Source organism: Nyctereutes procyonoides, unplaced genomic scaffold (genome assembly GCF_905146905.1).
Source record: "Nyctereutes procyonoides isolate TBG_1078 unplaced genomic scaffold, NYPRO_anot_genome, whole genome shotgun sequence".
In the NCBI taxonomy this organism is placed as follows: domain Eukaryota; kingdom Metazoa; phylum Chordata; class Mammalia; order Carnivora; family Canidae; genus Nyctereutes; species Nyctereutes procyonoides.
In genome coordinates, this window is record NW_026575082.1 from 38,507,460 (window position 1) to 38,524,045 (window position 16,586).

A 16,586-nucleotide genomic window follows, 5' to 3' on the forward strand; every position below is an offset into this window, starting at 1 on the left:
CATATTAAAAACCGGTGTTTAACATAATTGTTATTAAGGTTTAGCTTTCATTGAAGATTTTGAGAAAGAATAAGAATTATCATGCATTGTTTATAAATTCTTAGTAGTTATTTTCCATTTTAAATGCCTAGAAAATCCTCTAGGGAGGGTCAAATAGTCCTCAGACATAGAAGTCACTTGAAAATCTTCCTTGTAATCATAAAACTGTCTTATATATTTCTTTGTCCTAAAGTAAGGCTTATCTCTTAGACCACCTCTGCTTTGACTATTTCCCTCCTGTTTTTATTAATCATATCTTAATCTTCCCTTCACCAAACTACTATATCTGTGGTGTTTAGGGGGTTTCTTTGCTTGTTTTTGCAACTTCTATGTTGATTTTATGATCCTCTGCCTTGTCTTCCCCCATAGGTTTGCATTAGCTTTGAGAGAAGAAACTATGATCACTATTTTACCATAAAACCTTAAAAAAAGAGAACACTCTGCCATCTTAGAACAGAAATATTCTTTGGTGGAATGGTAATTTTTCAATTTTCAATGAGTTATGGGTCTTTTAACAAAACTTTAGGGGAAAAAAATAGCTCGAGATACTGGCCTTAATTGACACCTGATATCTTGTGTCATGTATTTGTATGCTTTTCAAATTAAGAATAGACACATGGATTTCCCTTGCATTCAACAACCTGTATAGAAAATCTAATCAAAAGGAGGTATCAAACTGCAGAAATAAATAGAATTAGTAATAGATGCCTATGCAGCTATTCTGTTCAAATATCTGCAGGATCACACTTTTCACAACTTTAAAAATAAGGAATTTTCAACTATCATCAATTTATGCTCTATCTATTCAATTGATTGAAAAAAATACATATTGGTCCTAATCTGATAACCACTATGTAATCATGGGAGAAATTTGTGGTCTTTATTATGATTCTTAACTAAATCTTCAGCTCTGTTACATAGGAAAAGCCAACTAACAAGATCTAACAAAACTTTGCCTGGGATGGTAATTTTATTAGACATCTATCTATATGGAAGGGTATCCTTCAGGGTTCCATTTATGAAAATGGCTTTGACTTTGGGGAAATAGGTAGAGAAATAGGTCAGAAAAGATATGAAAAACTGGAAACTTTGGTGTTGTTGAGAAGAAATAAATTAGATGAAGAGTTTGGTGATGGAAAATAGTATCCCATTTTTAGAATACATGGATGAAACTACTAACTCTACTTATCACCGGAAAGTACTAGACATTCTTCCTACATTAGTATTTATATATTTTTAATACTTAAATATATGCATTTATATATATATATATATATATATACAAATTACTTTTATAATATGAATAATCAAATTACACTTCAAGACCATATAAAATCAGTAGGATTATTTCTTGTAAATATTATTATTGCTAGTAACACCAAGTTGGTCTCTGCATTACCTAGGAGTGGGCAAGGTTTCTATTACTAACTCTGTTATATTACTTTATGTCCTCTTAACCCTTCTTCTGAGCTTGTGATGACTTTTTATGAGCTACTTGTAACAAGACAATGACTTCAATTTCCACGAGAAATAATCAAGTGGGTAATTTCTTTTCCATTTTTTTGTTGTTGCTTCATACACTTTACCTGATTCTTGAGATCCAGTCTGGGACATGGGCGACCCCCATTGTAAGGTTTCTCTTTTAGCCATTTGGACCGAATTCTCACTCCAATCCCACAAGATGAACTGCAAGACCCCCAACTAGACCAGTCGCTTAACTTGCAATCAAAAGGGCATGGGATGACACATTCTTCTTGAACATAACCTGAAAGAAAAAGATTTATGTAAAGGGAGGAAGCCTAATCGAAATGTACTGATCGAATTTACTTATTTACAGAAAGTAAATAATTACAGCTCAGATTTTTCAACAATGTCACTGCAATGGCTTCAGTGATTTTTCTGTTCAAATAAACAGAAAAAGGTTTTAAGAGACAGGTACAAATTGTTAGGTTTGCATTCCAAATTTGTGCCATCTAACACTTTATAGCCAATTCTGTGAAGGAAGAGCAAAGTAGTTAGTCCTGCTTTCTGTTAGGAAGAAATAGTGTTTCAAAGCTAATGATGGCACTATCTACCCTCACTGAGTCTTGGGTTCTATATAATTCTCATAATTCTCCACGTGGGACAGAGTGCATAGGAGAGTCCATCTCTATTAGTATCTGATCTGCAAGGCTTTCACTAAGAGAGCTCTTGATTCTCATTTTACGGCTTGGAGGTGGTAGGAGTACAGAGTGGACCAAAAGTTAGGAAAAGCAGGATATTATTTACCAACTACAGGAAGAGTGAAAGATTGCATGATGAGATTATACTGGAATCAAGAGACATGGGTAGAAATGTACAGGCAGATGTTCTAGCTTTACCTAGACTTACACCCAATCCCAGCCCACTTCTTGCTATAGTCTTTCTCTGGATGATATCATAATTTAACTATTACCTCTACTAATTATTACCAAATACATATTTCCTACGTTAATCTTACTACTGACTTCTCTAAGACCTACTGATCCACTCTAATTGGATTCCTAATTATCTTCAAATTCAGCATATCTAAAACTGAAACCATCTATTTCCTTTAAAAACTGCTAATTCTCTTGTATCATTCATCTTAATTAAGTGCAACATATTTGATCCCTGTACCTGGTGTGCATGCCTGTATAATTTCATCCCTTTAAGTTTGGGCAGGACTTTGAATATAATGGGATGCCACTCCCATGATTACGTTATGGTGTATAGCAAAAAAGGAAGGGGATTTGCCTATTTAATAATATGTTATATTAGTTGATTTTGAGATGAATCAAAAGGAAGATTGAGAGATTAGCCCAGGAGAGTAGCATAAGAAGACCCTGAACTCACCTCCTCTGTGGACATACCAAATCTACACCTAGTTATATAGCAATTCCTCCTGAAGAACCGTGGCTGATTGAAAACCTTCTGCCCAAAAAAAAGGTAGACCATGTAGAGAATGGCAAGACAGATGGTGACATGGTAGCTAAAGAAACCCCCACACGTAATGCTGTGAAGTACAGTGGGAAAAGATAGTACTGAGGGACCATGAGCAGGTTCATCTACCTGGGGCCCAGAAACAAACAAACATGGTTTTAAAAAGCAACTAGAATGAAAAGAACAGTCTCAGAACCCTGCCAAAAAGACAGCTGTTGGAACTCTCTCCAGGTTGGACAGGCTGGCTAGCATTACAATATACATTCCCCTACCATCCTGCAGACATGAGCAGGGTCCACGCATCCTAGTCAGCCTGCTACCTCAGAAACCCCTGGACCCCTACCCCCATAAGCCCCAGATTCTCTGGGACACAGAAAAAAGCCAAAGTTTATTTATTTTTTAAAAAAAGATTTTATTTATTTATTCATGAGACACACACACAGAGAGAGAGAGAGAGAGAGAGAGAGAGAGAGAGAGAGAGAGAGAGAGGCAGGCACACAGGCAGAGGGAGAAGCAGGTTCCATGCAAGGAGCCTGACATGGGACTTGATCTTGGGTCTCCAGGATCAGGCCATGGGCGGAAGGCGGCGCTAAACCGCTGAGCCACCCAGGCTGCCCAAAAGCCAAAGTTTAAAAGAGCAGCTAGAATATAAAGGATTCAGTCCTTGATCTCTGCCAAACAGTAGAAGAGTTTGCTAGAACTCCAAGGTGGAGAGTCCGTCAAGTGCCACAGTTAATGTTCTTCTTCCATCTTGATAGTGTGGACAAAGGTAGGATCCAGGCACCATAGCTGGCCTACTGCCTCAGTAAGCCTTTTGCCCTTAACCAACACTAGTGCCAGCTGTCCCATCAAGGAAGCCCCAGGGCAGCCCATAATGGGACACTCTGGGTCAGCACTCACTGTAGCTCCAGCCATCTCACCAAGATGGCATAGGCACAAAGCACCTCAGAACATTCCAAGTTTGTACCACTTAGCTCCATACAACTTGGCAGGGTGACCCCTACATGGAGTGCTTTGGGAATACCTGGCCCATTTTCATCTCTGTTCCAGCCATTGTGCCAGGATGCCTTGGTGTGGCATTCCCTGGGATACACAGCCCATGCCCATATAGGCTCCAGTAACCCTGCCAGGGTACTCCTGTGCAGAATACCCTCGGACATCCGAGCTTGCATACACTTCAACTCAGCTGTCCTGCCAGGACAGTCCCAGCATGGAGAGTCCCAGGTCTCCCAGCCCACAACAGCCATACCTCCAGCCAGCCAGCCAAAGTCACCAGACACACCTCTAGTTTAGGTGAAGTAGTTGTTCTGCTGAATTCATACAAACAAAAACAAAGTCAAACAAAATGAGGAGACAGAAGAATATGTTCTAAATGGGAAAAAAAGAGGCGAAAACCTCAGGAAATGAGTAATATGCTTGATACAGAGTTGAAAGTGATAGTCACAAAAGTGTATAACAGACTGGAAAGAGGAGCGGATAAACTCAGAGAGAATGTCAAAGAAATATAAACATAAAAAATAATAATCAGAGCTGAATACAATAACTTAAATGAAAAAATACATTAAAGGGAATCAACAGAAAATTAGAAGATGCAAAAGAATGAACTGGTGATCTGGAAGACTGGGTAATGGAAAGCAACTAAACTGAACAGCAAACAGACAAAAGGAAAATAAATGAGGATAGGTTAAGAGATCCTTTGGGCAACATCATATAAACATATGTATGCATTATATAGGGTCTTAGAAAGAGAAAAGAGAATAAAAGCAGAAAACTTATTTGAAGAAATAGTAGCTGAAAATTTTCCTAAGTTGGGGAATAAGAGATATCCAAGCTCAGAAAGCACAAAAAGCCTCAAACAAAATGACCCCAAGGAGGTCCATACCACAACACACAACAATGAAAGTGGCAAAGACTAAAGATAAAGAGACTTTTATGGGGTACCTGGGTGGCTTAGTTGGTTAAGTGTCTACCTTCACCTGGGGATATGATCCAAGGGTACTGAGATCAAGCCCCAAATCAGGCTCCCTGCACAGTGGGGAGTCTGCTTCTCCCTCTCCCTCTGTCCCTTCTTCTGCTTGTGCTCCCTCTCAAATAAAATTTTTAAATTAAAAAATAAAGATAAAGAGAATTTTAAAAGTGGCAAGAGAGAAGCAACTCTATGCACAAAGGAATCTCAATAAGTCTATCAGCTGATTTTTAACAGAAACTTGGCAAACCAAAAAAGAGTGTTATGATATAGTCAAAGTGCTAAAAGGAAAACAAAACAAAACAATACCCATAATTAAGAACACTCATTTAAACAAGACTATTAATCATAATTAAATAAGAAATAAAGTGTTTTCCAAACAAAAGTCAAGAGTTCATCACCACTAAACTTACCTGAAAAGAAATGTTAAAGGAACTTCTTTAAGTGGTAAAGAAAAGGCCATAAAGAGTAAAAAAAAGGGGTCCCTGGGTGGCTCAGTGGTTTAGCACCTGCCTTCGGCCCAGGACGTAATCCTGGAGTCTAGGGATCGAGTCCCGCATCAGGCTCCCTGCATGGAGCCTACTTCTCCCTCTGCCTGTGTCTCTGCCTCTCTCTCTGTGTCTCATGAATAAATGAATAAAATCTTAAAAAAAAAGAGAGAGAGAAAAGAAGAAGAAGAAGAAGAAGAAGAAGAAGAAGAAGAAGAAGAAAATAAAAAAAGATGTAAAATATGACAACATGTACATGAACTATGGAGGGGAAAGTAAAAATGTTCTTTTAGAATGTTTTCAAACTTAAGTGACCACCAACTTAATACAGACTGCTATATATTTAGGATGTCATATATGAATATCATGGTAACCACCAACAAAATTTATAATAGAAACACAAAAATATAAACAGAAAAAAGAAAAAAAATAAAAGAAAAAAAATAAAAAAGAAAAAAAGAAAAACAGAAAAAAGCCAAGCATAAGATTACAGAAAGTCATCAATTACAAGATAAGAACAGAGAAGTACATAAACAACCAGAAAACAATAAGAAAATGGCATTAAGTGTATAAATATCAATAATTACTTTCATGTAAATGAGCTAAATGCTGTAATCAAAATATGTAAGTTAACTGAATGGATGAAAACCAAGCCCCAACTATTTGCTACCCATAGGAGACTCACTCGCTATAGACCTAAAGACACATACAAACTATAAGTGAAAGGATAGAAAAAGATATTCCATGCAAATGGAAGTGAGGGAGAAAAAAGCTGACATAGCAGAACTTACATTAGACAAAATAGCTTTAAATTAAAGATTGTTTTGGGCAGCTGGGTGGCTCAGTGATTAAGCATCTGCCTTTGGCTCAGGTCGTAAACCTGAAGTCCTGGGATTGAGTTCTGCATCAGGCTCCCCACAAGGAGTCTGCTTCTCCCTCTGCCTATGTCTCTGTCTCTCTGTGTCTTTCATGAATAAATAAATAAAATCTTTAAAACAAAACAAAACAAAAACAACAAAGACTATATCAAGAGATAAGGACACTAATGATAAAGTGATCAATTCAGTTATAATGATTTCATATATCTAGTCATCCAATATTGGAGCACCCAAATATATAAAGCAACTATTTGAAGACATAAAAGTTGAAACTGACAATAATAGAAAAATAATAAAGGACCCTAATATCCCATTTACATCAATGGATAGATAATCCAGGTAGAAAAAAATCAATAAAAAGCAGTGGCTTTGGATGACACATTAGACCAGAAGGACTTAAGATATACACGGAAAATTCCATCCCAAAACACACAATACACATTCTTTTCAAGGGCCCATGGAACATTCTCCGGGATAGATGCGTGAGGTCACAAAGCAGGTCCCAGTAAATTTAGGAAGACTGAAATCTTATCAAGCATCTATCTTTTCCAATCCCAATGGTTTGAAGCTAGAAATCAATTTTAAGAAAAGGACTGAAAAAAGACACAAACACATGAAAGCTCAATAATATGCTACTAAACAACGAGTGAGTCAATGGAGAAATCAAACTGAAGAAGTTTAATACCTGAGACAAATGACAATAAAAATGTGGTGGTCTGAAAGTTTTTGGACATTATGAAATGTATTCTAAGAAGGAAATTTGTAGTGATACAGGCCTATCTCAAGAAACAAACAAAACCAAATTATCTCATCTTATGACTAAAGAATTAGAAAATGAAGAATAAAGTAAGCCTAAAGTTAGAAAGAAGAAAATAATAAATTCAGAGTATAAATAAAAGAGAGCTGAAAAAATAGAAAAGATAAAAAGATAAAATTGACAAACTTTAGCCGGATTACAAAAAAAGACACCCCCCCCCAAATAAATAAAATAAAAAATGAAAGAGAAGAAGTGACAGCTGATACCACAAATACATAAAGGATCATAAGATTGTAGGCCAACAAATTGGACAACCTAGAAGAAATAGATAAATGCTTAAAAAAGGAAATCTTTCAAAACTAAATCAGAGGGATCCCTGGGTGGCTCAACGGTTTAGTGCCTGCCTTTGTCCAGGGCATGATCCCAGAGTCCTGGGATTGAGTCCCACATTGGGCTCCCTACATGTAGCCTGCTTCTCCCTCTGCCTGTGTTTCTGCCTCTCTCTCTCTCTCTCTCTCTGTCTCTCATGAATAAATAAATAAAATCTTAAAAAAAAACTAAGTCAGGAAGAAATTAAAAATCTGAATAGAGGGATGCCTGGGTGACTCAGTGGTTGAGGGTCTGCCTTCCATTCAGGATGTGATCCCAGGGCCTGGGATTTAGTCCTGCACTGGGCTACATTCAGGAAGCCTGCTTTTCACTCTGTCTATGTCTCTGCCTCTCTCTCTCTCTTTCTCATGAATAAATAAAATCTTTAAAAAAAATCTGAATAGATTATAAGTAATAAAACTAAATCAGTTATCAAAAATAAAAAAAAAAACACAAAAAACCCTATAAGACAAAAGTCCAAGACCAGATGTATTTACAGGTAAATTATCTTAAACATTTTCAGAAGAGTTAATACATTCTCCCCAAATTAATTAAAAAAAAAAAAAAAGAGGAAGGAAAGATTGCAAATACATCTGCAAGGCCAGCATTACCAAAAAAGCTATAAAAAAAAAAAAAAACTAGAGGCCAATATCCCAACAAACATAGATACAAAAATCCTCAACAAAATATTAAGAAATTGAATTCAATAATACATTAAAAGGATCATTCACTGTGATCTAGTGGTATTTATTCTGGGGATGCAAGGATGGTTCAATATCCACAAATCAATCAATATGATACACTACATCAATGAAACAAAGGATAAAAATGATTAGCTCATCTCAATATACACAGAAAAAAGCCTTCAACAAAATTCAACATCAATTTATGATAAAAACTCACAATGAACTGGTCTTATAGGGTACACATCTCAGCATAATTAAGGTCATATATGAAAAATCCAGAGCTAACATCATACTAAACAGTGAAAAAAAAGTTTTCTGTAATGTTAGGGAAAAAAAAAACAAGGATGTTCATTCTTACCAGCTTCATTTAACATAGTGTTAGAAATCCTAGTCATAGCAGTCAGACAAAATGGGCATCCAAATTGCTAAGAAAACATTAAATCTTCACTATTTACAGACAACATGATGCTATATATATAAAAAAACCCAACCCTACAGAAGGCAACAAAAATTATTAGAATAAATGAATTCAGTAAAATTATAGGGTATGAAATATACAGAAATATGTTATGTTTCTATATATTAACAGCAAATTAGCAGAAAGGGAAATTAACAATCTCATTTATAATTGCACCAAAAAGCATATAATACCTAAGAATAAACTGAACCAAGGAGATGAAATACTTATACTCTGAAAACTATAAAATGCTAATTAAAGAAACTGAGGATGACACAGACTAGAACATATTCCAAGCTCGTGGATGAGAAGAATCAATATTGATCAACGTTGTTAAAATGTCTATTTTAACCTCAAGCAAAGGACAGATTTAATGCAGTGCCTCTCAAAACACCAATGGCATTATTCATAATATAGAACAAATACTAAAATTTGTATGGGGCCACAAAGGATTAGCCAAATAGCCAAAAGCACCCTTAAGAAGAAAGAACAAAACTGGAGTTATCATAATCCTAGATTTCAATATTTACAACAAAGCTTTAATAAAACAGTATGGTACCAGGCCAAAAAGAGACACACAGGTCAACAGAACATTATATAGGGCAGAAAAATAAAACTATGTTTATATGATCAGTTAATCTATGACAAAGAGTGCAAAAATACACAATGGAGAAAAGATAGTTTCTTCAACAAATGGTTCTGGGAAAACTGGACAGCTACATGCAAAAGAATGAAACTGGGCCACTTTCTTACACTATATGCAAAAATAAATTCAAAATGGATTAAAGACCTAAATATGAGACCAGAAACCATAGAACCCCTAGGAGAAAATAGAGGCAGTAATCTCTTAGATATTGACTTTAGCTACAGTTTTCTAGATAGGTCTCCTCAAGTAAGGGAAACAAGCTATTGGGGCTACAACAAAATAAAAACCTTTTGCACAGCAAAGGAATCTATCAATAAAACAATAAGGTAACCTGAATGGGAGAAGATATATGCAAATGATATGTCCGATAACGGGTAATATCCAAAATATATAAAGAACTTACAACTCAACACAAGAGAAAACCAAACAAATCCAATTAGAACATAGGCAGAAGACTTGAATAATTTTCAAAAGAAGACATACAAATGGCCAAGAGATGCATGAAAAGATGTTTAATATCACTAGTCATCAGGTAACTGCAAATAAAAACCCCAAAGAGACATGATCTTATACCTCTAAGAATGGCTAGTACCAAAAAGACAAGTAATAACAAATGTTGGTGAGGATGTAGAGAAAATGGAACTCTCACACACTGCTGGTGGAAATGTAAATTGGTACAACCACTGTGGAAACCAGTATGGTGTTTCCTCAAAAAATTAAAAATGGAAATACCATATGATCCAGTAATCCCACTACTGGGTATTTGCCCAGAGAAAACAAAGTAACCAGCTTGGGAAGCCATATATGCACCCTTATGTCTATAGTAGCATTATTTACAGTAGCTAAAGTAAGAAAGCAACTCAAGTGTCCATCAGCTAATGAGTAGATAAATAAGTAGTGTGTATATATAATGGAATGTTATTCAGTCATAAATAAGAATGAAAGCTTGCCATTTGGGGATCCCTGGGTGGCGCAGTAGTTTGGCGCCTGCCTTTGGCCCAGGGCGCGATCCTGGAGACCCGGGATCAAATCCCACATCGGGCTCCCGGTGCATGGAGCCTGCTTCTCCCTCTGCCTGTGTCTCTGCCTCTCTCTCTCTCTGTGACTATCATAAATTAATTAATTAATTAATTAATTAATTAATTAATTAAAAAAAAGAAATCTTGCCATTTGTGACATGGATAGACCTAGAGGGTATTATTCTAAATGAAATAAGTTAGGGAAAGATAAATACCACATGACTTCACTTATACGTGGATAACAACCAAACAAAAAACAAGGTAGAAACAGACTCAGAGAACAGAACTTCAGAGAACAAACCAAAGGTTTCATTGGGGAGGATAGTAAAAGGATGGGCAAAATGTGTGAAGGGGAATGGGAGGTACAAGCTTCTAGCTATGGGATGTGTAACTCAGGAGGAAGAACTTTACAGAATAGGGAATGCAGTCAATGGTATTTTAATAGTGTTATATGGCGATAGATGGTAGCTCCACTTGTCAGTATAACATGAGATAAGTAGTTGTCAAAGCAATGTTGTAAACACGAAAATATTATGTTTTGTGTTAACTATATTTCAATAATAATTAAAAAGGACACTGTGTCCATGAAAGAATATTAGGTGCAAAACAAATAGCTACCACAACAAGAACAAAAAAGGAGGGAGGAGTTAATCCGGGGGTGGGCATGACTTAATCAGGTGAAAACTCTTAACAGAGTTTCTGTGGAGTAAGAGATCTTCTGTTGGCCTTAAAGATGCAAACAGCCATGGATAAAATGCCTGTGGAGTGGCCACACTTCAGGCGACTGCAAGCACCCTCCAAAATCTGAAGGCAGCCTAGGTCTGTCAACCAGTGGGAGAGCAGGGACCTCAGCCCACAGTTTACACCAGATGAATTCTGCCAAGAATTCCAAGGGAGTTTGGAAGAGGAGCTTCCCCAAGTCATGCCTCTGCTGGCGTAACTGTAGCCTGTTGAGACTCCTAAGCAGAGAATCTAGGAAAGCCATTCCTGTGCTTCTGACCCATGGAAATAGAGATAATAAATGTTTTGAGCTGCTGAGTCTTTACTGATTTATGCGGCAATTAAAAATTATCATATTATCCCCAATAAAAATCTGTTATCTTAAACCTTCCTCTATCATTTTATTTATTTATTTTAAATATTGTTTTTTTTTAAGATTATTTATTTATTTATTCATGAGACACAGAGAGAAAGAGGCAGAGACACAGGCAGAGGGAGAAGCAGGCTCCGTGCAGGGAGCCAGACGAGGGACTCAATCCCGGGGCCCCAGGATCAGGCTCTGGGCTGAAGGTGGCGCTAAACCGCTGAGCCACTGGGGCTGCCCCCTCCATTATTTTGTACATATATTATTAGGTATAATAAATTCCAATTGTTGAAGCATCACAGACATGTCATTTGCTCTATAATTCCTGGTTCAAGATCTTACAGTTTCTGGCCCCGAATACCATAATATTTTCTCCACCAGTCTCCCTTTTTACTAATCATTCCTTTTGTTATTGGACAGTCACTCCAAAGAAAAAGTTACTTTTCTAAAAGTAACTTATGGTATTCCTAACTTTGAAAACCTTTGCTGATTTCCTTAAAACTAAACTGCCATCTACTTTGCAAAAACTATAAAATTCCTTACAAGAGACTCTAAGCAAAGATTTTTGACCCTGGCTGTAAGATATATTCCCACTGCACAAGACACACTACAGATCAACTTGACCAGAATGTCATGGAATAGGACCTAGAGGAATACCAAGAGGAATCTAAAGTGTAGTCAAAGCTGAGGGCCACCTCCAGAACTCATTCTCCACCTGCCCTTCTGTCTCCTGAATCTTGAAATATGTCTCCATAGACGAATTCATCTTCTCTAGTAATGCCCATGCCTTTCCTCATGCAGAAAAATTTTCTCCAACCAGGTTAGTCTTCCTCATTCATTACATCAGCCACTCCTTGCCAACAGAGTCAACCACCTGGTGCCACCATTTGTCTGCCATGCCAGTCTGGCAAAACTTCAGACCTAGATTGGTCCAACTGTTTTCCTATTCTGCTTCATCCTAGATGACCAGCAGAGATGAAGAAAATGCTAACTCTACACTTGTGACACTGTTAATTTCACACTTGTGACAACCACATTCTCATACTGACTAGAGATTTTTCTGAGTTTCCTCTCCCATTTCATATTGCAGCTTGTTCAAACCTTTTCCACCTCTTCTCAAATTTTAAGACCTCAACCCTTGTTTCCCAGAGAAAAACAGAAATAAGAGCTCCTTTAAACTCCTGTGAATATGTCTGTATTCATTCCCATGTTTTTCTTCTGTCTACATATCATAATGGAAAAGACATCCATTTTTCCTATGTAGGACACATTTTTACTGTTTACAACTCTCTCAGGACCTTATTTCCTTGATTGTATTTCCCCCTCCCTCCCCATATGTGTGTGTCTGTGTGTTTGCATATGTGTTATTTACATATTTTAAGTTCTACATTAAACAAATAATAAAAATAAATAATATTTAAGTTCAATTTCTCTTTGATTAATATTATAATGACTTTACACCAAACATCTAAGGGTCATCAGGAAGGATCTTTGTGGGGTTGAGAAAAATTACTCCATTTGAGGTCATTAAAAGACTAATTTTCAGGCAGCCTTGGTGGCTCAGCAGGTTAGCACCACCTTCAGCCAGGGGCGTGATCCTGGAGACCCAGGATGGAGTCCCACGTCAGGCTCCCGGCATGGAGCTTGCTTCTTCCTCTGCCTGTGTCTCTGCCTTTCTCTGTGTCTCTCATGAATAAATGAATACAATTTAAAAAAAAAGACTAATTATATGTTTAATATAATTATAATTCTAAAGTTCTTTCTAAGGAGACTTGAGTACAAATTTAGGCTTAGGTACATAACAAATGCTAATGTAAGATTAAATACATACGACAAGCATTGCTTAATTTTATAGAGGAACTGAGTCAGAACATGACTCCATTTGCCACTGAATGAAAGCAGAGGACTAGTAAGTGGAATTAGTTCTCATGGCATGCAAGTTTCAAATATAAAATTCCAGGAGACTTTATATAAATAACTTTTAAAGATTTCAATCCCTGGGGTGCCTGGGTGCCTCAGTGGTTGAGTGTCTGCCTTTGGCAGGTCGTGATCTTGGAGTCTTGGGATCAAGTTATCCATAGGGAGCCTGCTTCTCTCTCTGCCTATGTCTCTGTCTCTCTCTGTTTCTCTGATGAATAAATAAATAAAATTAAAAAGAAAAGATTTGAATCCCCATATAGAACCTATTTTAAAGTGTATTTTGAATTAGATGCTCTTTTAATGCAATGAGATTTTTAGATCATTTTCATCTATGCTTGCATGTTGAAGGATTTTAGAGAGCCTGTAGCAACACATTTTTTTTTTCTTTCACCATAAGACATAAACCCAGAGGATCTCTATGAAAGTCAAGGTCATAAATTCAAGGAGTATAAAATAATTTTGAAATTCAACAGGATTAAGCAACGGTGACATTTATTTTTCAGGAAAGTTATTCTCATGCTAAAGCATACCCCAAAGGAAAGCCCATAGTAAGAACTATTAATAATTGCATATTTTTATACCTATTTCATAATTGAAAGGATTAGCTTTAGCCACATACTTAATACTTAAAATTTCTGGCAACAGAATATGATCAAATGTGACTACATACAAGGTTAACCTGCCATATGAGAATTCCAAATCTTGACTATGTAAACTTCACTAATGTTTTATTTTTTTTTTTTAAAGATTTTGTTTATTTATTCATGAGAGACACAGAGAGAAGCAGAGACACAGGCAGAGGGGGAAGCAGGCTCCATGCACCGGGAGCCCGACGTGGGATTCAATCCCGGGTCTCCAGGATCGCGCCCTGGGCCAAAGGCAGACGCTAAACCGCTGCGCCACCCAGGGATCCCTTCACTAATGTTTTAAAAACTCATTTACATAAAATATATCACAGAATAGCTTCACTGGCAACATTCATAAATCTAAATCCAATTGCTATGAAAGAGGCAGTTTTTCTGACAAAAATATTTTACGCTACAATTTATATGCAGAATACATTGCTTGGACCATCATATTACTTGGCCCAGGGATGCTTCATGTTCCATCTTAGTTATCCATATGCATATGAAGATAGGTATGAAGTAGTCATTATAGGATTATCAATAGAACATGAACCCACCCTGTGATTGTAAAGTATAAGACATTACACATAGCAGGTGCTCAAAAAGTGCCTGTTTATATTATGGATAAAGATGAACTGAATAGGATCCATTAACAGTATCTCTTATGTATATTGTAACTAAAGAAATTTATTCAATGACTTATACCCAATGAGACTGAAGCCCAGAAACCTGGAATGACTTTTCAATCTATATTACTAAATCCAAACTTTGCTCTTTAGATAGCTACAATGGACACAGATGGAAACACAGCTCGCTGAATCAGGTGGTTCAGATAAAACTACTTCCAAGGATATTACCCATGCATTGTTTTTCTTCCATCATTCAAGTACTAATAGTAACACATCCCCACCACTTGAAAGATCTTGTTTTGGAGAATATGAAATATTGATGATATTAAGCCTGAGGAAATAACCTAGATCAATTTATTAATATTTTCCTACTGTGTAAAAATAACAGCAAACATCCAAACTAGACAGGGCATGTTCTATTTACTGACACTGCTAAAATAATGAGAACACAGTCCCAATAATAAGACAGGGAGAAGATAAAATGGTGATCGTTGCTTTCTCACTTCCAAATGAGAAATCTGAGAGCACCTTGTGAATTAAAATGAGATCATGTCTTAATTTATTAATCTTTAAAGATTTACTATTTTAATTTATATATCTTAGAGGCACTATTTACCTATTAATACCCCATACTGAAAAGTATCTAATGGCTTAAAGTACTTTAAAGTATTTGTTTAGGGGAGACACCTGGGTGGCTCAGCAGTTGAGCATCTCCCTTCAGCCCAGGGCACTTTGCCTCTCTCATAGAAACAAACTTGGGACGCCTGGGTGGCATAATGGTTGAGGGCCTGCCTTTGGCCCAGGGCATGATCCTGGGGTCCTGGGATCAAGTCCCACATCAGGCTCCCTGCATGGGGCCTGCTTCTCCCTTTGCCTGTATCTCTCCCTTTCTCTCTCTCTCTCTCTCTCTGTGTCTATCATGAATAAATGAATAAAATCTTTTTTAAAAAAGTATTTGTTTAGGGGAAGTAGGCAGAAACATGATGGCTAATGTTTTGACAATGTTGCAATAACAACTTGAGAAAGTGGATTAATACTTTGCCTTTGTTCTCAAGGGAAGAACTGACTATATCAAACATTTATTTAAAATATCAATCCAGTGACACCTGGATGGCTCAGTTGGTTAAGATTCTGACTCTTGGTTTCAGCTCGTCATGATCTCAGGGTCATGAGATTGAACCCCCTGAGCCTACTTAAGACTCTCCTCTCTCCCTACTGCCCTCTCAAAATAAATAAATCTTAAAAAATAAAATAAAATCTTGATCCATTAGTGTGTGGAAATGTAGATCAAATTCAGTAAGACTGCCAGCTTGTTTTGGTAAATTTTTATTTTGACCTAATACTGCTTCTAAATAGCAGCTATGTTTCTTTCGAAGACAGTACCGACTTTGTTTAGGCCTCTGTGGGGTCTGAGACAGGAAAGTTGGAAAGCCCCAGAATTATCATCACCTCTTGTTTTTTTTTTTTTTTAAATTCTGAGTTATCAAACAAAGGTTTTGAAAGGACTGTCTAGTAAAATGAAAGTATCTTTACTGCATATTACTTTTTAGGCCATCAGAAAGCTTCTCTAATGTTAAACCTTATAAAATGATGGTTATGATATTCCAAATAAGAAAGTATCTTGTTGGACTGACAGCCTAATCAGATACCCGAAATACAGTTGATTAGAAGTTACACAAAATTCAAACCATCATGTTGAGGAAAGAGTATTCCTGGACTCTTTAAAACTCAAATATTTCATAACATACTAATTAAAATTTAATCATCTAAGTATCAACTAGTTTCTTTAATTAAAAATATAACTTACTGGTGTTCTTTTAGATGCAGATGGGCTAGTCAAAGTCATGTAAGCCAATAGCTTAATTTTATAGACTGGTCAGAAATAGAAAGGGAACTCTAAACCAGACTTGATTGAGCTACTCAGCTCACTGGCAAGCTTTTCTGCCATAATGTCTTATCAGTGCTAGAGTAATAAAGTAGGAAATCAACCCTGCCCTTAAAGAAATTCATATTTTGGAAGGCATCAGTCTTATAAATGGGGAAAAAATGCATATAATTAACTACTTAAATCTTGTGATACAA

General features: G+C 36.6%; 1 protein-coding gene across 1 annotated transcript in view; it reads right to left on the reverse strand.

The window, feature by feature from the left end:
* LOC129514579 (thrombospondin type-1 domain-containing protein 7B) overlaps positions 1 to 16,586 on the reverse strand; it is a 741,731-nt gene that overhangs the window by 185,533 nt on the left and 539,612 nt on the right. Inside the window, exon 14 of the mRNA XM_055333257.1 lies at positions 1,626 to 1,804. Within this exon, the coding sequence (XP_055189232.1) occupies positions 1,626 to 1,804 (179 nt within the window). The remainder of the gene's footprint in view (positions 1 to 1,625; positions 1,805 to 16,586) is intronic.